This window comes from Equus caballus, chromosome 18 (assembly GCF_041296265.1).
Source record: "Equus caballus isolate H_3958 breed thoroughbred chromosome 18, TB-T2T, whole genome shotgun sequence".
In the NCBI taxonomy this organism is placed as follows: Eukaryota; Metazoa; Chordata; class Mammalia; order Perissodactyla; family Equidae; genus Equus; species Equus caballus.
The window spans coordinates 48,590,048-48,613,533 of record NC_091701.1 but is presented as its reverse complement, the minus strand read 5'-3'; the positions used below and the strand labels follow the sequence as shown (position 1 = coordinate 48,613,533).

The 23,486-nt window shown below is 39.5% G+C and overlaps 1 protein-coding gene across 5 annotated transcripts in view; it reads left to right on the top strand.

Moving 5' to 3' along the window:
* The window catches only part of STK39 (serine/threonine kinase 39), a 277,088-nt gene that overhangs the window by 144,065 nt on the left and 109,537 nt on the right, over nt 1-23,486 (top strand). For all 5 annotated transcript variants that reach the window (XM_023623086.2, XM_023623085.2, XM_070241166.1 and 2 more), the window contains exons 11-12: nt 15,726-15,848; nt 15,945-15,974. In XM_023623086.2, coding sequence (XP_023478854.2) covers nt 15,726-15,848; nt 15,945-15,974 — 153 coding nt within the window. The remainder of the gene's footprint in view (nt 1-15,725; nt 15,849-15,944; nt 15,975-23,486) is intronic.

Below are 23,486 nucleotides of genomic sequence, written 5' to 3'. Positions count from 1 at the left end.
AAGCTTTAATGAAAATGAATGTAGTAAAATGTAGCAGCCCAGAATAGGAGGGAGTTGAAGGTCTGTTTCTTGCCTATTTTTGACACTTGTATGGCATTCATGTCACTCTTTCTGTATTTAGGATGATAATCCTTCTGCCTTTCCAACCCATGAGTTGAGGGTTATGGCCCCACAGCTAGACTGTGTTTCCGTGATAACGCTGTACCCCCCAGGACTTGGGCAGTGTTCCGGGCAGCTCCTGTCTTGTCCTCCTCAGTCTTTCACCTCCGGTGGAAATGACCATGCAGGGGCTTCCTTGTGTCCTTACATTTTGGAGACTTTTGAATGAATGAGACAGGGGATGATAACTTGTAAAGAGATAGAATGGGAGAAAGTAGGCATTTAAATATGAGGCATGTTTCTGCATACAGACCTTGTGATGTCATCATTGACTCTTCTTTCTTATCAGTTCAAAACTTGTGCTGGAACCAGACCCTTCACTCTTTGAAACCAAAGTGTAAATCAGTGCTGTGTGTCTTTTCTCACTAAACTCCCACCTGAAGTCTCTGCTCTTTGCAGATAGCAGGATAGTGGAATGAGTTAGTTACAAAGGGAACGTGATTGTAATGAACCAACATGGACTTGTTTGCTGCTTTGAAATATTCCCTGTGTGGTAGGATGTTAATATGTCGTCTCAGAGGCAGATGGGCCCGTCCATTTTGATGGTCGGCTTTGTTGTTATTTGGCATTTAGAGCTGTGCCTTTCCTTGCAGGATCTTCAGATGCTTAGAGGAAGGCTCAGCTGCTGCTTTGCTTAAACAGGTGGAATAAATTAAACCCTTCAGCCTTCCTGTGCTCATCTCTGCTAATCATGTCACCACAGTGCCGGGGTCCATGATGGCAAAGGGCAGTGGTTTTCTAAGGACATGATAAAATGCTTTTGAGTTGCAGGTTGAGATATCTGGGCCCAGAATTTTCCTGTGTCTTTATGTTTTACCTTTGGATTACTTATTCATTCACTTGTCCAACTAACATTTCTTAGGTAGTTATTATACACTAGTAATGTCTGCGTTGGGTGCTGGTTCACAGAGGGGAACAGCCTCTCACAGAGCAAGAACTTCTGTTCACTGCAGCAAATTTCAGTTATGTTCTGGATTATACATATAAGGAGCTAAAAGGGTTTCAGTGACTAATGGGGCCTTAACTTGGCCTTTCCCTCATATCCTTTCAGCAACTGTATGCTGCTATGTCACCAGCCCCTGATGTCCCTCTCTAAGGGGAATGGTGGGGGAAGGATGGGGAGAAGTTCCCTCCTGGTGCAAGGTTTCCGCTTTGGCAAGGCAGCAGAGAAATGTTATGCATTCAGTTAACAAAGACGTATTTGGTACCTACTTAATGCAAGATACTCTGAATATAAGGTCTTAGAATAGATTTAGCTGCATCATACTCCCTGGATGTGTACTGTCCCAGCTCCAAATTTTCTCATATGCTGGAACATTTTCTCAGTATCTTTGGAATTTTATAGCAAATACCTGAAAAACAAAAACAACAGAATCCGTTATTCTGTGGACATAAGATAAAGGAGCACAAACTCATCTACCAGGCTAAGAGAAATGGAAAGGCAGAGTATTAATAAGCATGAACTACTATCATTACATTTCCTATGTGTTTAAAAATTTGATGATAGTTGCACTGACTGGACCAATAGTTTATTGTAATGGTGAGTCTTCAGTCCAGAATTCATTGCATAAAAATCAAATATGAAAAATGTCAGAAATCCTAAATTGTTAACATTTATTGTAATAAATGCAAGTGAACATAAATTGATGTTCTTGTTTTGACCCCATTGTCATGTCAACATTTTAGAAGTATTTTTCATTTTTGGTACTTGAAATATCGAAAGATGGAAAGATGAAGATCACCACCTCCCCTCCTGGAAAAGCCATCATCTGTGTCCATTGTTTAGAAGTAGGAGGAAGTGGTTACTTTTACTTTCTGTTTTATATACTGCCATGTTGTTTGCATCTTTTTAGAGGCATGTGTATCTTTGATTTTTAAATACTTGTTTTTTGACTAACAGCATCATACATTTTCATGATAAAGGTTCAAATGATGCAAAAGGATGTACTAGGTTAGGAAGGCAGAGGGAATATTTCTTCTCCACTCTTGATGTTCCTTTAGCAAAACATTCTCCGCCCAGGGTCTTATCTGATTGGTGAGTTTGGAGGGAGGAACCAGCCAACCGAACATGTAGCCCAGCCCCTTCCCTCCCTTTCTCCTGGAGCTGGCCTGCTCACAGAGTGAGGTACTCTGGTCACCGTGGCCCTGCCCGTGTAAGGGAGGAATGTGCTGGCCAATCTTGGCCAGTACCCTAGGTAAGTCTTGGCTAAATCCAGGAGTCAGTTCATCAAGGAAGGCTGCTGGCTCAACAGTTAAGTCTCGTTCTCAGATACCACCTTTGTAGGGAGTAAAGGTGAAGCTTTCACCCCTGTATACTTATTGATCTTATTTCTAACTGAGTTCAGAACCAGAGGAGGGGAGAGAGGTGTTATTTATCTGGGCTCCTTAAAGTACACAACATAGTGAAAAAGAAGTCCCCCTCTCAACCCAGAAGCCGCCATCACCAAGTCCTATAAATCCTTCCTGAAATGCTCTGTGCATGTACAAATGTGTCTAGAAATGTGACGTGGACCCCCCTTCCTTTTATATTATACAGTGATGGACTCTGTTTTTTACTAGCTTTTTCTACTTCATGAATTGACTGATCTATTTGATACTTGTTATTGGCTGCATGCTATTCCGTAATATGGATGTTGTATTGATTTTACAACCGGAAAGAATAAACATGCTTCCATTTGAGCCTCACACCCTGATAAACACTGAGAAACTGTAAAGCTCTGCTGCTGGCTGACAAGGGTAGGAGCTGCTTTCCATGCTTTTTTTTTTTCATATGTAGGAGGCATATTATGTATCTTTTCATACGGAATAGACATAAAATGCATCTCAAGGTGATAAGATTTGGTCCTTGGTAATGGAGAGCACACTGGAAATTTACTACATAGGGACCTACTTTTTCAGAGAACCTATTGCTGACATTTAACTGGGAACTGGAAGCTGAGCAATGCTAAAATTTGTCTTGAGGGCAGTTAGTAGTAATTTCTATAAAGGAACTCTAATACTTACATCTAAAATGTTTGTATGAATGCATATATTTTAAAAATCAGATATGTTAGTGAAATTATAATATTATAAATATTGTCTGTACTATATTCTGTGTAAGAAGTGCTGAGTCTGGATGCACTTTCCATATCACAAAAATCAATGCATTTGGATATCTTTCCAGTTGTTTTTCATGGGTCATTATTCCCCAAGCAGATTTAGTTCTTGCCAGAAGGTTTTCCAAGGTGATGGTGTTGATTGTATTACTCAGAGTTAACATAAATGGTTTTAACCAGGAACTAACCCCAATCTTTATGTTGGGTGTCTTTACAAGGTAAGAATCCAGTCTGTAGTACGTTGTGGTAGTTCATATCATCTTAGTTATTTTTCATTTTATTGTCCTTTCTGTTCAACTCTCAGAGATATTAACATATTCCATTACCCAAAACCAGTGGATGCTGCTATTGGTATTGCTCTTCTGATAGCTAATTTGCCTTTTGTTTTTCAATACCCGTAGTGAGGCTGCTTGATTTATTGTGTGTACCAGTCAGGTTTCAACCAGAGAAACAGAACCAGTAGGAGGTATAGAAAAAGAGATTTATTGCAAGGAATTGGCTTCCGTGATTATGGGGGCAGGCTAGGCAAGTCTGCAATTCCTAGGGCAGGCCATCAGGAAGGGCAGGCCAGAACTCGAGTGCATGGCTGAAGCTGTCCACAGGTAGAATTTCTTCTTCTTTAGATTAGCTCCAGCTCAGCTGTTAAGGCTCGTCCACTGATTGAATCAGGCCCACCCAGGTTATCAAGGATAATTTCTCTTGTTGAAAGTCAATTATGGACTTTAATCCTCTCTATTAAATGCTTTCACTGCAACCCCTAGATTAGTGTTTGATTGAATAGCTGTAGAGTGTAGCATAGCCAAGTCGACATTTAAAAAACTGATGGTCACCATGTGTTTCTCTGTTCCTTGTTAGAATTCTTTTGGTTCTAGTTGTCATCAGGCTGCCTCCCTGGAGCTCTATTCACTTGGCTGTAAGCTCTTCTTGCTCTTCCCTGCGCCTCCTTCTTCTGCAATTAAGTTAACTTGGTAACTCATTGCTGTATCCAGAGCAGCTTTAACTCTGCCAAACATTTATTTTCTCTTTTTTTCCTTTGGTTCTACATAAAGTGTGTTTTCTCATCTGTGTTATTGGTCTTACCAGGACAGAACATTCCCATTGTTTCCTTTATTAGCTAAAGTTACAGATCTGTTTGGCACTCATTCCAGCAGGAGCTTTAGTTCTCAAAGACAATAGATGCAAAATTGGATGCTGCTTCCTTGGCTCCGAGCTGTTGTCATTGTTCTTTGTCACCCTAACTTGGGGAAATGCCATATTGGAGGTTTGATAGGACTGAAACAGAATAAGAAATCTAATTGCTTCTCTGTGTTTTGTGCTGCTTCTTCAGAATAGCTCCCTTCCAGCTTCCAGAACATTCTCTTTCAAGGCATTGCCCTTTGATGTTGGATTTCCAAAGTTACAAAAGTCCATTATCATTATCTGAAGAGCAACATTTATCAAATTTGATTTTTTTCACGTTAGAAAATGTTAAAGCATTACAAGGAGGTTGCTACAAGTGTGTCCTTCACTGAACTAGCCCAGTGTTTTGAATTGTTATTATTGAATTATGAAAGTCTTTGTTTCTCTAGAATTTTTTTCTTATTGCCTACAGAACATTGTAATATCCACATTCCTTTATTCTGTCCCTTTACATTCTAGAAAAAGGGAATGCAAATTTTAGCAGAATTACAGATAAGCACTGAATTCCAAGAGGTCAAAAAAAAAAAAAAACATGTTAATGCAAATTACTGGCAAAAAGGCCCAAGACTTAGCTATAGCCACTTAACTATGATTAATAGAAATGGAATTTTTTCTTCTTGGCATTTTAATGAGTAATAACACACATGCAAAAAGTTTGTAAGTATAAATTAAAATCTGAGTGTTTAGAGGCCCAGAATGTCCACAGTCAGAAAACACTGACCAAGACGCAAAGTATGGTAAGTCTGTTATAAGTATGATTAAATGTGACCTACTCATTTCCAAAGAATTAGTAGGTATGTGAAAATGAAAATTAAATTCAGTAAATCACCTTATCACCATATATATTCTAATTATCTATTGCTGTGTAATAAATCCTCCTAAATTTAGCAGCTTAAGACAACAGTAGTCATTTTATGAAGTTCTGTGGTTGGGGACTGGCGAAGCTGTGGCAGGCTGGTTTCTGATCTCCTGCAGCTGCAATCAAATGATCAGGCCCTCTCTTTATGGGGACTGGTTTGGGCTGCCCAACAGCATGGAGGCCTCCGGGCGGTCGAACTGCGGACATGGTGATGGCTGAAAGTGTCAACTGCTAGTATTCCAGTGAGCAAGGTGGATGTTGCGTCACCTTTTCTGACTTCTTCCTGGAAGCCATATCACTTAGTTCTGTTGGTTATAGGTGAGGCACAAACCCACCCAGATTTACGGAGAAGATGCTAGATTCTGTCTGTTGATAGTGGAGTGGCAAGATTCTGAAAGAACACGTGGGACAGGAGATACTGTTATGGGCATCTTTGGAAAAGTAATCTGCCATGGTCTATCCTCTGGCCACAATAATTCATATCTCTCCCACATGCAAAATGTACTCTCACATGTCCAAGGCCTTCTAGAAGTCTTATCGCATTACGGCATCAGGCACAGGCTCAAGGTCAAGGACCCTGCCATCTAAATTGGGTTTGGGTACAAACGAGGCTCCTTGGGACCAGTTCCTTGGGTATAGCTTCTTGAGTACTCTTGTCAATTATCTGCCCGACACATACCCAAAACACTACAGGAGGATAAGCATCTTAAAGGCTGGCCCAGAGCAGGGAGAATGGTAGGCAAGAATTTCGTAGTACAAATATCTAAAAACTTTCTGTGAATCTTATTGGGTTCACTCCATTAGGAAGAGCCATGACCCCAAGGTGTTTGTCTACCTTGGGCTCCCTGTGAGACTTCTGAGGGACAATGCCCTTTAGACTCTTAGAAGCCTTATTATTCAATGCAGAGTTTCTGCAACGAGTGCTCTTAAGGTCCTTAGAAGGCCTTAGGTCAGCTTGAAAGTGTCTAGGAGGTACTGCCTTAGATTGTTCTGAAGTCTTAACAAAGGGTCATACAGGCACACGGGGATTTGATCCTTGCTCTCAAGCCATTTCTTGATTTGACGTCAGGAGAGGCTGGGAATGAGAAACAGTTTTATATTTAACAGTATGTTCTTCAGCCCCTCTCTCTCTGCTCACATTTCATCATAGGCAGTGAGTAGAACCCAGGTGTCACTTTAAGTATTCTGCCTGGAAATCTCGTTAGCTAGATCATTGAGTTCATCAGGTACATTTCTATTTCCCACTTTGCTATAGATGTCAGCGTTGCCAAACTCTGTCCATGCATGGCGGCATCCTCCTGTCCTCTAGCTTCCAATAACATTTTCTTCACTTTCTTGTAAGCCTTCACTGACAGTCTTCTTAAAACAATAGTCCTTGCGTTACTCGTGCTGTTTTTGTGTGTTAGGAATTTGAGAAGGGCTTGTCCTGCCTCGGGGTCCTCATGCATTCGCTATCAGGGTGGAGCTGAAGCACTTGTGCTAGGCCCCCAGACACCACGGAAGTGAGCAAGTCTGCCCGCCACGGGGCTTCTGGGATTGTTGTTACTTTAAGTCACTCAGTTTTGGGGTGATTAATTACATCAATAGGACCTGGAACAATTAACAATACTGTTTTCTTTCTGGCCTTGTCACCCTCAATTCCCAGTACATCCTCTGCCCTGCTTCCAAGAATCCAAACTTGATCATTTCCCCTTCCTCCATGCCCACTCCAAAGCCTTCTGTGTTTTTCCATTGTCTGAACTCTAAACCCTCTGACTTGTGAACAGAGGGTATGAACTCACAGGCCAAATTTGTCCCATAGACACACCATTTTTTAGGCTGTGCAGAGGAATTTTTTTTTTAACTTGACATATTTGTTAACATTAAAGAAATTAAGAGCATTCACATAAAAATCCAAATTATCCACTTCTCTAGAAGAATCAGAAGATCTGGCAACACTGGGGCTGCCTTCCTGGGGCAGCAGTCGCCTAGTGCTGGGCACTGCTGTTAGGACTGCCCGTGTCCTCACTCCGTCTGCTCTCCGTTTCCTGCCTGGCTCCTATAGGCCTTTGAATTTGCCATTCTTATTGTACAGGCTCTTCACACAGCTTTTCCAGTCTTTTTCTTAGCTGGTTCCTTAAACCCAACCCCTAGACCCCAGTACCTTGTCATCCAGCCACATTACATGAGTCAGCAGAACTCAGTAAATTCTTACCTGCTCTCTGGGTGGAGTACCGTCTTCACTCTCTCTGCCTGGTGAACTCTTACTGACCCTCCACAACCAGCCTTCCATGCTGTCCCTCGACAGATGGTCCTTCTTTCTTCTGCGATGTCACAGCATTTGTATCTTTGTTGTAGCATTCACATCCTATTGAAATTATTAGCTTAAATATCTGTCTAACTTTCTGGATTGTGAACTCCTCCCAGGTGTGGCCTTTTATTTTATTCATCTTTTGTCTAGAACTTGTCACAAAGGTAGGTATTAAATAAAACTTTGTTGACTGAATGAATAAATAAGTGATTCTTAAAAAAGGCTAAGGTAAGCTCTCTGCTGTGAAGGAGTATACACTTCGGTATGTCATCCATTAAATGTAACACAGAGTAGGATGATGTAAAGGTGCAGGCAGATTTCAATTGGGAGGATTGGCAAAAGCTGCCAAGATTAGAAGGAGAGAGATAAGTAGACAATGTGGAAGGGCAGATCAGGCCAAGGTCTGTATGTAGCACATATGTAAAAAGTAGGGTTGTGAAAGTACATAATTTGTACACAACTGGATGGTGCTGTGTCTAAAGGGACATAGTGAGAAATAAGTCTTGAAAAGGTAATTTGGAGCTTGGGTATGGAGAAACGTGAATATTAAGGAATCTGGACTCATACTGTAGGCAGCAGTGAACTCATCGGTTTTTTTGAGAAAGTGCTGGGTCTGACTAGTGGCAATATGACAGATAAAATAGGCAAGAGATTAGAGGCCAGGAGATGGATTAGCAGTTTGTTTTAATAGGAGAGACAAGAGAAGGGGACCTGACCTAGCACAGTGGCAGCTGAGGAGGTAAAATTTGCAGAATATAACGTTTGATAGATTTTGGTTGTGAGAAAGATGAATTGTATTAACAATAATGGCACCTGCCATGTCTTGAGTGTTTATTATACTCCAGGCGTCATGTTAGGAGCTTTGTATGACTGTACCCTTTGGTCAACGTGATGGGGGTGGGGGAGGTTTGGAGGTGGCTTTTTTAAAAAAAAATCCAAAATGGAATTTTATTTTAAATGCATCATGATTGAAACAATTTACAGAAAATATGTGCCTTGTTAAGCCAATATCCAGTGACTGCTACATGCAGACAATTTCCACAACCATATATATATATAGTGACATGCTTAGTAGAAGTAGTGTGTTTCTGTATTTCTGTTCTTCTGGGATTAGAAGGTACAGACAGAAATGTCAGCTAGACTAGTGTTTCTCCATCTTTCCCATTTTGCTTCTCCCAAATATGCTCCCAAATAATCAAGGCGCCAAATTGTTATAAACAAAAGGAACCGTTTTGCAGTGACATTTATGTTTATCTTCAATCTCTTGTCATATTAATATTTATAGGGAATTTGAGAACCTAACTTCATGCTTTAACTGGCAAGGATCTATATTTGCATTTTGCAGAAAAATTATCAGGTGTAAAATTCTTGATCCTGTTTGCAAAATTTATCATGCAATCCTAATTATAAAGGAAAGTTGAAAATGATGTGATACTTTATTTTCCAAATCTAAAGATTAAAAGAAAGTTTTCTGATCAATTTGAACATATGAACACTTAGGGACATAGATGAAATCAGAAAATATCTAGTGATAATAATTTATTAATATAATTTTATATAACCATTTTAAATAACATTATGCAAAACATTTTTATTTAGAAATATTCCATTTTCCTTTCTTACCTTGTATTAAGGAATATTATTTAGACTCTTAACTTACAGTATTCACATCTATCATCATGGAACAATTTTTATATTGACACAACTTTTCAGAGGAAACCCTTTTCACTTTCACCTACATTTAAAAAAATATATAGCACTGTATTTCCTTGTGATGCTTTCTTAAGAAATGTTATCCCAAGGCACATATATCAATTTGCATAATAGTAAGATAGTTTTTCCCCCCAGTACTTATATTGGTATGTTTGGTACATAAAAATCAATTAGTATGTGCTTTTAGAGGTGAAATTTGAGAAATAAAATTTGAGGTGAAATTGTAAGATAAAATTGAGACATTTGCCACTGTAAAAGTAAAGTTGCTATTTCCAGGAATAACTACTAAATTCATGTTAAATGTCTTTGTTTAATTTTATCATATTTCCATGAGCTGAGTCTTCGCATCAGTGGTGTGCTGGTAAACATTGCAAACTGGCACTCTGTCAATGAGAGGGAGCACAAATCCTATTTATGCTGTTTTCCAGTTTCCATTGTGTAAATACTCCTATCTGGCTGATTTTAAGCGACCACTGAGAAGTCAGCTGTCTTGCACACTTTCTGAAATTTTAACAATGGGCTCTGCTGGGCCAGTATGAGCCAGCTCCAGCACAGGGGTGTTAACTGAGATACATAACATTGGAGAAACATCAGAATGAGGCTGGGGGTGGATCACTAACAAATGGGTTGGAGATGGTAACTAGAAATTGATCAGATGTTCATATCAAACAGAACATTTGGAAAACAAGCCTAAGAGGTGAAGTTTCCAAGGTCGTCAGCTTAGATGAGAAGGGTAGGCCATGGAGAATGTGTGTTCACTCGGGGAGATAGTGTCTAGTGAGCTAAGAGAGTATAGTGGGCTAACAGCAGCCATGTTTATAGTAAAGATAAAGAACAAAGGACAGTAGGAGATAGAGAAGCACAAGAGAGAGGTAGAAGAAGGAACAAGTTTGGAGAGAGCATGACATAAAAGAATGGGATTCAGCTGTGTCTACAAGATAGCGTTATGGCAACAGAGAGCAGTGCTGAATTACATAATTGTGAAGTCATTAAATCTTGGGAGAGAGCAGTTTTGGTGGCCTGGTGGGAACAAATAACATTTGTATGAGATTAAAGAGTGAGGATGGGCTGAGGAAGTGAGGGCAGCAATTAGAGACAATCTTTAGAAAAATATTGGCAGTGAAAAGGAAGAGTGACAGAGTGACTGCTTAAGGGAGAAGCAGAATCCGAGCCCCTCACCCCCTTTTTTGGGGGTAGAAGTAAGTATAGGAGAGAATTAAACATGTTTATGATGGATGCAGAGGAGCCAGGGCCTGGCTGTAAATGTCTTAAGGGAATGAATAAGTGGGTAGATAAAAGAGGAGCACAGCAGGAGGTGTTGGTGTTTCAAGGAAAAGGAAGCCCATTTTCCTTACACATAGGAGGGAAAGAGGTTGAAGAGTGTGAAGAAGATTGTTAGGAATAGAAGGGTTGAGTGTAAGTGGGATGGACTTGGTGCTCTCAGGTAGCAGGTGAAGCAATTTGAAGTGATTGGGGCTACGTGAGAAGGGGCACTCGGTGAGCAGGAGTGGCAGGGGTTGGCAATGGAGACTTGGAGGCAGACTTCTGGTCTCCTCTGAGTACTGTCTCTCCCAGCTGTACAAGCTTGAGCCAGTTGTTTAACTTCCCTGCGCCTCAGGTTTCCCTCTGAAAAATGGTGGAATAAAATAATTCTCAGCTCACGGGGCTACCATGAATATTAAATTAGTTAATGTATTTAAAGTGCTCAGAGCGCAGTCTCTCTTGTTGTATAAATAACAGCTGGATATCATGGGATGGGGAGAGGGAATAGGCTAGCAATGAGTGAGAGTGTTGTCTAGCACAGCGCTTCTCAAACCTGAGCGAGAGTATGCATCACCTAGGGATCTTGCTGAAACAGAGATTCTGATTTAGTTGGTCTGAGGTGTTCCAACAAGCTTCCAGGTGATGCTGTTGCTGCTGGTCCAGGGACCACACTTTGAGTGTTAGGGTTGTAGCAGTACTGATGCCCAACTCAGAGTGGTCAGTGATCACGTGTAGTGGCACCAGGCAACATGGCTGTTCTCCACTGCCTCAGGAATGGAGAATGGATGTTTGGGCTCAGGCTGCTGCTTTCCTCTCAGGTGTGGATTGGACTGGAGGGGGCATGGTGGTGTGGGTTACTGGTAAGTGCAACAGCATCAAGAGAGGCAGCTGTGGGCTCCAGGCCTCATATAATGGGGGTGAAGCCAGGAGGGGCTGATGAAAGAGGCAGGAGAGGACCAAAGGCAGTAGAAGTGGGACAGAGGTGCTGAGAGAGGTGGTGGCCACACGGGCCCATGTCAGAGTGTAAGACAAGGGGACAGTAAAATATTTACTGCTGAAACCTTACTCAATCTAATTTTATTTGTTAATTTTTGATGATTTAGAAGGCTTTTTGTTTGCTTGGCAGTGCCTCAAGGACAGTATAAACAGCAATTGATTAGAAACATTTTTTTATACTTCTGGTCACTAGAATGCCTGATAAGAGAAAACTTACTGAGTGCTGCTTTCTGCCATGTCCAGTACGTGCTCAGTGGCAGACATGAGATGAGGGGTTCCCTGGACCACTCGGGTTCAGGCTGGAGTCAGGCATGTAGTATGTTCAGCAAGTGGAGAAGTGGAGTGCGGGATTCCCAGTGATGGGGAAAATCATTCCAAGGAGATTCCAAAATCCCATCTCCAGGGAGAAGTTAATGTGGGAGTGGAAGCACCTAGCGCCTTGAAGAGAGGGGGCATGCAAGATTTGGTTGGACAAATGGTACTAAATTTTGGTCAGTATTTCTTTGGGTCACATTCATCCTTTCTTTAGGAGTGTGTTAGAGAAACACACTTCAATTTCTAACATATTTAACACCCTGTATAGAAAAGGCATCTGTGGGCTCTCATGCTCTCCTTCTTCCTGTTCTGCTGTCGAGGGCCAGGTGGCAACCTGAGATGTGCAGAGATCCTCGGTGCTGATATTTATGGAACGCTCCTGTTCAGAGGGGCACCACTGGGAAGGTTAGTCAGCTGTTTCCCTCTCCCTGGCTGCTCCATCTTAGTTCTGCCTCTGACCTCGGACCCCGTGGCCACCAGAACCAGCCAGCAAACCACACTGTTCCTCTATGAGTCTGGCTGCACCTGACTTCTTTTCTTGTGGGAATCAGAACTTCAGTTCATTTCTTCAAGGGACCTTCATAAGGATGCTTTTTCAAGAAAGGCAAGAAAATATTACTTTCCTTTTCAAAGGTATGGTATAAATAGAATTGCTCAATTGTATTTTTATTCCCAGCCTTGGGAATAAATAGTGTGCTTTATGTAACCTCACTATGCCGGCTCTGACCTGAGGAATTTGTGGGCTTATGAATACCCCTAGCTATCACTTAAATTGAACTCATTTCTCTGAGAAGCATTGGGTTATTTTTTTAAACCATCGACAGAAAAAATTTCCTACTACCACCTCTTGGCTTTACTAAGTGAGTAAATCATTTAGGAGAATAAAAGCAATGTAACGGGCTGCAGTCAGAGTTCTGAGGGTGAATCACCTCCATGCTCGCCATCGTAGGGGAGGGGGGAGAATAGAAACTTTTACACATCCTTTTTTGAAGTCTTTATTTTATAGAATATTCTTCAGTTCCCGGATAAGAACCCCATTTGGTAAACTGTGAAACTTAGTTGCCTTGGCTCTAAAAGGTAGAAGTTGTTTCTTGTTCTTCCTGCAAACTCCCTGCAAAGGTGTAACTTTGTAAAATTGCTTTCTGGTCTCTTCAGTGTCACACAAATACACCATGAAACCTGGGTTTCAAATTATGCTGCAAATTTTTTCTCTTCTAGTCAACTGAAAGGATGTTCTTAATGAACAAATTTGTATTCTTATTCTCGATACTCTTATACCAGTATTTTACGCTACATAGATTTTTTTAATGTCTTAATTCCTACATTTATTTGTTCAACCACTATTTATTACTTAAAGGCCCGTCCCACCATTTCTTTTAATGTCCAAGGCTATGATCCTAGACATTGTGCTTGTCTTCTCTCTTCCTGCAAACAGTACTAAGAGGGAGACAGCCAGGGTTCTAAAATAAAGTAGAAATAGAAGAAGATGGCTATTTTATTATCTGTAGTTGGATCCTGCTTGTAGAAACGAAACTGACAGGTTTTGTAAACATAAAGCGAGAGGAAAAAGCATAAACTAAATTTTAGGGTGTGAAGCGGCACTCTCTATTTTTGGAAAGAGAGGTTTCTTTAGTGTAATCTCTTGGATGAGTACTTGAAGAATACCAACTCATCAACCATGCTTGGTTTGTACAATTTCAGTAAAGGTAGAGTTTTGTTCTGCTTCTGATACACAATTTTACTTGTTTCCTCCCTTCGTAGTTAATGGTATGTTTTGTAATAGATGTGGCTTTAAATTCTTTATTTTAAATGTAGTCATTAACAGATTTTCCTCTCTGTTGTTATCATCATGATTAGTGTTGCTAAGAAAATAATTAATTTTATTGTATATGTCAACAGAAAATTGTCTCCTCCTCTCTCCATATCTTTTGTAGCTTTAAAATGAGCAATCTGTTCTGAAAATCTCGAAGTGCATTTCAGCATTTTTTTCTACAGTGCTTTGCCAGCATCTATAAGCACGATTAAAATCACTATCATTAGAATGGGTCTTTCCAATGACTCAAAATGCAAGCGGAAAAAATATCTTCTGCCAAGTGCTGAAGGGGTTTTACTAAGTGCTAAGTGTTTTGAAGGTGAATTAGTTAAAAAATGTTTTTGGTGTGGAGAACAAAAGTTTTTTTTTTTTTAATTGAGCATAACTGTTTGCGATTATGAATAAGAACTTCTTTCTTGCTTTAACTTTCCATGTTGGAGCTCAGAGATTCTAGACAAGTGGTCAGGCCTCCTTTTACAGGTTCCAAATGGTATGCCTTTAAAAGAAATCCAAGCATGACCCTGCCTTGTTTGTGACGTCACATTGATCTGATGTGTAAATGCGCACTTTACATTTAAGGGCTGTGGTATTTCTCTTGGGATCAGTGAAGCTCCTGTAATATAACTCAATAGTTTCCATTATGGAAAATAGTCTTTCTTCATGTCATAGTCTTTCAGTCTTCACAGGCCATTTTGTTTGTTTGCAGAAGATTGGCCCTGAGCTAACATCTGCTGCCAATCCTCCTCTTTTTGCTAAGGAAGACTGGCCCTGAGCTCACATCCGTGCCCATCTTCCTCCATTTTATATATGGGACGCCTACCACAGCATGGCTTGCCAAGCGGTGCCATGTCCATACCCTGGATCCGAACCTGCGAACCCCGGGCCCCAGAAGCAGAATGTGCACGCTTAACTACTGTGCCACCGTGCCAGCCCCACAGGACATTTTTAGACAACTTTTTCACAGCTATTATTCAATGGCAAAAGAAGACTCACATTTGAATGGTGTCTGAAGGCTTTTTTTCTTGCCTTAATTTTGTCTTTATAGCTATGTGACCTTGGGTCACTTTCCTGGCCTACGTCTCATCTGTAAAATGAAAGGTTTGGACTAAATAGTCTCCAAGTTCCCTTTCAACTCGAAGTTTCTCTGATTCGGTGGGAAACTGGCTGTTATGTTCATGTGCTACATTGCTTTGTTTAATTACATCTCAGTAGATTTTTTTCAGGCAAATTATTTTGGTCAGAGGCTCATCGTTCTCAGTCATCCTATCCTTTTAAAAGTTTTGCTTTTTCAACCACAAAGACGTTTAAAAAGCATGCTCCATGGATTGCATCTCTACTCCAAAAAATTTTTGAAATAATTGCAGACGACTGATTATAATGTTTAGATTATCTGGCATTGCTGCTGATTATCTTGCTGTGTTCCTAGCAATCTAGCAAGCCTCAAAAGTGCTACAAGGTGTGTTAAGAACAGGCTGATGCTCCTTTATTTTGCTCAAGTAGGTTGAGCAGAATCCTGGGAAAACAAGCATGATGTCAGGTTCTGAAAAAGAGTAAGGTGGCAACAGAAGGGTATTTGCTTTTTTGACTTAAGTTTTAGGTCACTGATAGCCCTAGTATAGTATGCTTCATTAGGCTGCCCGAGTCCCCTGCCTTCCCTCAGTCAGCAGTCTGTTGCTTGCATGTATTTCTTTAGGCAATTTTGAAACCTACCGTGTGGGCTTTTATGTCTAGTAATTAATAGTGTTAACTGAAACAAAAGTGAAAAATGGGCTTGATCCTTAATGGCTGATGTGTGTGGTATTCTTCCAAAATATTTTGTTCTACATGTGTATAGTAATATGTTTCAAGAACACAGTGTCTTTGGAAAGAGGATGAATGTGGGAGTCCGGAGGCTGTATAGTCTTTTGGAGTACTAACTGCTGAATTCATAACCACTTAGGTTATTTTCAGGGTAGATGTGTGCTGTGTAATCCAGGCAGCAGCACCAGCACACGCTGTTCACAGTCAGCTAGTGAAGAATTGGATGGATTTGTTTTGATTCAGGTAAGAAGAGTTCCTGGGTCAAGCGGTCACCTTCATAAAACCGAAGACGGTGACTGGGAGTGGAGTGACGACGAGATGGATGAAAAAAGTGAAGAAGGGAAAGCAGCTTTTTCTCAAGAAAAGGTAAATGACATTGACAATGATTAGCTAAGTCGTGTAAATTTTACTTTTGTAGTATTTTTTTATATGTGTATTAATGGTTACGTAATTGTTTTACAGTCACGAAGAGTAAAAGAAGAAAATCCAGAGGTGAGTGGTGGTTATTTATTTATTTTTAAGGTTTTTTTTGCCACTTCATCCCCTCCCTTGCTATCAGTGTCTCATTGATCCATTTGGGGAAGAAACTTCAAGCTTTTGTTCTTGTACGGTCAAAAAAAAAAGAAAAAGCACATTGACTTTACAAGTCCTTGTTCTGTCTGAGTTACTTTTGGGCTGTATAAATTGGGGCAGATTACTTTGCTCTTTGAGCCTCAGTTTCCTCCTCTGTCAAATGGGGATGATCACAATATTTATAAAGTTGCCCTGAGGATTGATGAAATCATGTACTAAGGCGCTCAGTGGAGCCCTTCGCACAGACTAGCTACTCAATCTTAACTCCTCGTATTACTGTCATTTAGAAAACAGTAGGTATAGGGAACGTTTCTTCTAGATTTTTAGTTTACAATAAAGCCAGACGTTAAAATGGTTAGCAGCTCTTGGTTGAATCTGTTGGTCTTGATTTTTAAACTTCCTGGGTAACTTAGTAGGCAAGGGATACTCTTTTATCAGTTTCCCCTTGAGAACTGGTCATCTTTTGATTAACTTTACTTCCTCCATCTGGTTAATTATCCTAATGCCTAATGACTAATAATGACTATAGTTCAAAGGATTTGCTAATTCTCCTAGAGGAAATTTGAGCATATTTAAATAGCTCCCAGTATTTTACAGACCTAGTAATTAATGTGTACCCAGATAAATTCTCATTAAGAAGACAGAAGACTTTGGGTTACAGATGATATCCATCCCAACTTTTCTTTTAATTGGCAGACATTTCCTTTTGATTAAATGGAGGAAATCTTATCATTCTGTTTTAAGTGGCAATAGCCAGCTGGACTGTCTAAGAAGAGAGCATCAGAGCTACAAGCCACTCCTTTCCCTGTTATTCCTCCTGCCCTCTGGTCTCCTTTTCATCCTTCATGCCACACTGGTAGGCCTTTCCTAGGGATTTTTCAGTCTGCTTGCCTCTCATTGGTTACTCTCCTTCAGATCGTGTTTCCTCCTATGTTTATTAGATGAATTAATCTTTCCCTTTCACACATAAAATATAAGCCTTGGCAAGGAAATTATTCCCCTCTGTTAGAAATGATGGTGATGAGCTCCACAGTAGGACATATTGGCTATACACCTATGGTACTGGGTTTTTAGAATGATCTTAACCAGGTATCATGAACTCTGCCCTCTTCTTGCCCACTTTCCTATTTTATCTAGAAGTACAAAGTCAAGGTTTCTCATCTCTTTCTAAGAGTGTCCCTAACTAAAAGCATCAGTTCTACTTAGAACAAAATAACATGGTTCAAGTAGCATTATTGACTCAAAAAGCATTCGTTATTGGTTCACTACAGGACATCTTCATTGGATGATATTCACTGAATCCTGCCCTGCTAGAACACACTGACAGGTGTAGGTCTTTCCTCATGAGGATTTGTTAAATTTATTGTGACAATATCTTACTATGTGCTAGTTGAAATTGCTCTAACTGATGTGTTATTTGGATAATAGCACTATGTTTTTGTCAGGAGTATTTTCTATTTAGATGTGAAAGAGAGTAATGTGTAGCACGCTGTCAGTTGATTATCAAGTATCACTATTGATCCTCCTGAGTGGGGTTTGAAAGTCTTAGGCATTTCACTGTATCTAGACTCATTTGATTTCCCATGGGTATATGTCTATTTCCATGCTGGTTTGTAACTAAGGAAGCGTATAGAGTTCTTATTGTCATGAAAAGATGCGTGTGTTTGAATGTGAATACTTCCACCAAATTTTAGGAATAACCAGCCCCACCAGCTATTACACAGTTTCTTAGGTGAGTTGTTTTGCAAGGTTGGCGTTCCAGTATCCTGAGCTGTGTTAGGAGCTGCTACAATGATGGTTCCTGTGTCCTTTCAGCTTTTAAGGGTAGCCCCTGATTTGCAAAACACCCCAAATCACTTTTTGTAAGCGAAGCAGAAAGTATTTTATTTACCTATTATAAAGGGAATTAAAATGGTTGAATATGTAAATATTCAACAAATATATGTATATTTATATTCATATATATTTTTATATATATATATTCCTACTATGTGCACTATTTAGGTATTGGGGATACATCAGTGAGGAAAAAGTGAAATTCCTGTCTATGTGGAGGTTACAATGGAATATAGGAGTAATGGAAAAAAATAGATTGGGATGAAGGGTATGGTAGTATGGTAGGGGCTGTAATTTTAAGTGGATTGGTCAGGGTTGGCCTTATTGAGAAGGGACATAGAGGAAAGACTTGTAAAAGTTATGGAAGAATTAAGTAGAATAAAAACTGAAAGTTTACTTTATCTTGTTACTCCTCTCACCCCTGTGACTGTCACTTCTTTCCACAAAGGTTATCAGTTTAAAGTGTTTTCTTCCAGAGTTTTTTCTGCTTGTTTACGTACAAATATGTACACAAAGAAATCTAGCATGTTATTCTAAAAACATGAATGGGATTATAAAAACTATAAAAAAATTTTTTTGCAACTCGCGTAATGTCTTGGAAATCTTTCCATGTTAGTTGCTGTAGATCTGCCTCTTTGTTTGTAGCTGCTGCATAGTGTGATGGATGAATTGAAATGGTTTATTTAACCATTTTCTTCTTGGTGATCGTTTAAGTTGCGATTACAAACTGCGCTCCATTAACATTTTAGTGTACGTATTTTGAGAGGCACATATGCAAGTAAAGAATAGGTACATAGTATTGTGGTTGCTTTGTTTGCAGCATCTGCTGATTTTGAATTTTTTATAGTTGCTATCAAATATAAAAATAGTTGCACTTTAAGTAAGTTACAATTTTGTCAGTTATACCTCAATAAAACTGGAAAAAAAAAGCTGTGCCAATCTATACAGCCTCTGACAGTGTGCCTTACTCCTTTAAACATCCTTGATGGAAAAAATGCTTATCTGTGCCAAATGGCACATTTAAATGCTAGAGTGTTTACATTTTAATAAGCTTTTCAATAATGCTTGTCATTTAAATTGCAGTTTAGTTATTTACTTGACTATAAGCCGCTAGCAGACTGGGATAGTATTTTATTCATGTTTGTATTCCTGTTGCATCGAATAGACACTCTGTAGTACACGGTTGTTGGTGACGTGAATACCCACACACTGAAATGCTGACATTAAACAAGTGCCTGAATAGACATATCGTATTTATGAACGTATCAGAGTTGGGGAAAAGATCAGAAGACGTTATATAATTGAGTTGAAGTTCAGAAAAAGTAGCCTTAGTAGTTCCACGTTTAGACAGAGTAAGATGCCTCAATAAAGGAGGGTTATTTTAGAAATGCTTAATTCGTGAGAGGCTGTTTGGCTTCCTGGGAAGTGTAAGGCAGAAGATCCAGTAATTACAGCATTAGTTAGAGAAGATCGAGACCGCCAGGGGTGTGGTGTTTCTCAGAGCGACCTTGGGTCCATGTGCTTGGTACTGGGCCGTACTTGCAGATCCTTCAAAGTCCAAGAGAATTTCCAATGTAAACTGTAGAGTTCCGGAGTTGCACCACTTATCTTGAGCTTCATAGCCAAACTCATTGAAAAATTGGTCCTCCTGTATTCTTAATCTAAATTTTTGGAAATAGCCTTGCAAAGTATTGGTCACTTACTAGTAATTAATAGTTTATAAATAAGTAGATAATTCAAGCTCATTTTATTTATTATCTTATTCTGCTTGGATGGTAGAAGCCAGTGGGACTAAAGGTTAATAATATAACAGTAATATTAATAAAGTAGTTAGTTAAGTGAACAAATATTTAATCTGGGCCTGATTTCTATATGGATCTGTGTTAGGCATTGTGGCATTGTTGGAATTATACAAAAGCAAAGAAGAGAGGCTGCTCTCTAGAAGCTTCTCATCTCTTTAGGAATGGGGATTGGGGGTGGTATTTGTAAGAACTGGCTTCCTTAGGTGGGATTTCTCAGCTTATATAGTACCCTAGTTTATATAAAACCTTTAAACTATTATGCCATTATTCATCTGTTTTGTCTTTTGGTTGAGGAAGATTAGCCCTGAGCTAACATCTACCACCAATCCTCCTCTCTTTGCTGAGGAAGATTGGCCCTGAGCTAACATCTGTGCCCATCTTCGTCTATTTTTTTCATATGTGGGACATCTGCCACAGCATGGTTTGATAATTGCTGCGTAGGTCTGCGCCTGGGATCCAAACTGATGAACCCCGGGGGACCGAAACAGAGCACAGGAGCTTAATTGCTATGCCACCGGGCTGGTCCCCCATTATTGATCTTTTTGACTGGTGATTTTGGAATCTCTTTTTGTCAGGCTCTGAAATAATCAGTATATATTTTATAATTTGTTTTGTCAATTTTGCTTTATACCCTAATTTTTTATATGAAAGTAAAATTGATTTTATCTTTAAATTTACATTTTCTTTTGGTTCCATTTAACAGAGGAGGACATTTGCTAAGGCTTCTGTTAAAGAAGCACTCTTTGTGTGGCAGCCCCTCCATTAGGTGCCTGAAAACAAACGATTTGCAGCCCTGGCTCCATGTGAGAAAACCCAAAAACTTTAAAAATGCAGATGCCCAGACCCAGCCCTTAAATTATGATGTGGTAGTTTGAGGTGTTGTCCAGACAACTCTTGATTTTCAAAAAGCTGCTCACACGATTCTGATAACGTCGCTAGGATCAAGGACCATTGACTAGAAAAACCACACCGATCATTCTGAATCCAGAAGTCCAGATTGGAATCCAGGAAGAGTGGGTGCTCAAAATTCCTGAAGATTGGTTTTAAATATCTACATTAGAAATCTCAAAAGAAGAAGAAGACAACTAAGAAAGATCTTTCAGAAATCCCTTGGAAAAGTTGTCCTTATTTAATCAAGTATAAGGAAGCCAGGAAGGAAGGTTTATTGACTGAAGTCCCATAGGCCCCACAAGAGGAATGCTGAAGAATTTTGTTGTAGAGTCTAGGCTAGGTTAATTGTGCAAATGTTTCCAAACTGATATTTTGTTCTGAGGAGAAAATAAGTTTAGTGTGGATTTAGGTTGAGTTACTTTTACCAGAGATTAGACACAGTGTGAAAGTTAAATTTATTGCTTATGTTTCTCGTTGCTGTTGCCTGATGATTGTTAAAACTGCCTTTAGCTTTTATAAATTATTTCTGATGACATCTTGTTTTCCAAAGATATGTTCATAGATGGAGGGAAAGCTTTGATGTCTCCCTCCAAATTTATTAAACTTAGCCTTAGTCATCACAGACGGCTTTAACGATACTTTTAAGATACCACTTTCTAAGAGGTGTTCTCATTGCAGGTGACTAGCTTTCTGACTAGTTGTGATAAAAGTTAGATTTGTGATCTGAAATCTTCCATATTTCTGAAAATAAACCTTTTATTTTGGAATAATCTTAGATTTATAAAAGAGTGGCAAAGACAGTGCAGAGTTCCCATCCGCCCCTCACCCGGTTGCTCCACATTTCTTATGTATCCCTGGTATGTTTGTCACAACTAAGAAACCAATGATGCTACATTACTATCAACTAAACCTCAGACTTTATTCATATTTCACTAGTTTGTCCACTAACATCCTTTTTCTATTCCAGGATCCAATACGGGACAACATATTACATTTAGCCGCAGTAGTTTTAAAAATAGAAAATGAGGGGCTGGTCCTGTGGCCGGGTGGTAAAATTTGCACGCTCTGCTTTGGCGGCCCAGAGTTTTCACTGGTTTGGATCCAGGGCATGGACCAAGCACCGCTCCTCAAGCCATGCTGAGGTGGTGTCCTACATAGCAAAACTAGAAGGGCCTACAGTTAGAATATACAGCTGTGTACTGGAGGGCTTTGAGGACAAGAAGAAGAAAAAAAACAGTTAAAAAAAAAATGATTGGCCACATATGTTAGCTCAGGGCCAATCTTAAAAAACTAAATAAATAAAAGGAACTTCCTTGATGACTGTGATCCACATCGTGTTGCATGTTCCTCAAACTCATTAAAAAAAAAATGAAAAGATTAGGCAGAGCTCTATGAAAAATTGGAACTCACGTGAGGGCGGAAGCTGGTCCCTTTGTTACATGCAGGCTTCTACCTACACAGGAGGCTGCATGGTTTGCATGGGGTTCCAGCCTCCAGTCCGGTTCACTAGCTCTTCCATCATGATGATCGCCTCCCCAGGGGAAAGAGAACTTGTCACCTCTTGTAAATGTCTTTAAGGTTTTTCAGATTACAATGGTTCTTTGACTAAAGGTAGGATATTCTGTAAGTGCTGATGTGGCTTTTGGTTGTATCTCAAACCTTAATTAAGATTGTGAGATCAGCCTGAAAGATTCTTTACAAGAGATCATTTGGGTAGGCCCAGGCTTTCCTGCTTGTTAATGAATATAGGTTGTTTGTTCTTCTAACATAGTCATTTCCCCCCCAACATTTTATTATGAAAATTTTCAGAAACATAACAACATTAAAAGCATTTTATAGTGAACACCTACATACCTATCATTAGATCTTGTCATTGCTGTACTTGCTTTACCACATGCTCATGCATCTACTCATCTGTCAATCCATCTTCATTTTTTGATGGATTTCAGTAAATTATAGACATCTGTACACTTCCCCCTTTTACTTCATTACTAAGATAGTTATTTTTGAGGAATCACAGAGAGTAAGAATTTTATGCTCTTAAAATTCAGGTATGTTTCTCTGCCAGTCATTTACATTTGAGATGCCTTGTAGACAGAATTTTAGAAAATCCAACATTTCAGAAAGAGAGACACTTTCAGGGTAGTGCCCCCAGATCAGAGTTTTTAAGCTCTCTTTTTTAAGCTCTCTTTTTAGAAACGCTTGCCACAAAGAATTTCTGATGATTTCTGATTATATTAGAATTAATAATAGTACGTTTAGAAATGGGAACTCCTTTTTGTTCTGTTGCATTGCTGTTTCTCTTGGACTTTTTTTGTCTTTCAAGTTTTGTTCCAGGACAGAGTTCACAAAAGTAGGGCTTGAAGCAAAAATATGTTGGGTATCATATTACAGTCGAGTTTCCAACTTTGAGAGAGAAAATCTAACCCATCACTCTGGCTTTTCTTTTGGGGAAAATGTGTTTTAAAAATCCACTACCCTTATATATTTTTGAAATCCAGTGAATAAAGTGTTCAAAGTAATGATTAAATGGGAAGGTCTTACTTAACCCTAGCATCCTTTCATTAAGGAGCCCTTAACTTTAGGTGAAATCATGTGACAAGAAAAACTGGTCCTCAGGCATCTTTCTGTTATCAGATTTAAAATATCAAATAGCCCATGCCTTTTCACTTTAGCTCAGTGGTTCTCTAAAAGCATAAGGATCACCCGGGGCACTTATGAAAGATACAGATTCTCTCCTGTCTCTGTGAAATTCTGCATTATGGGCTGGGAAGGACCCAGGAATCTTTAACATGTGTCTAAGGTGCTTCTGATGCAGGTAGTCAAAGGACCACACTTTTCGAAATATTGCTTTAAAATAAATTATTTGGAATTTTTTTCTCTGGTAATTGGGACTTACTGT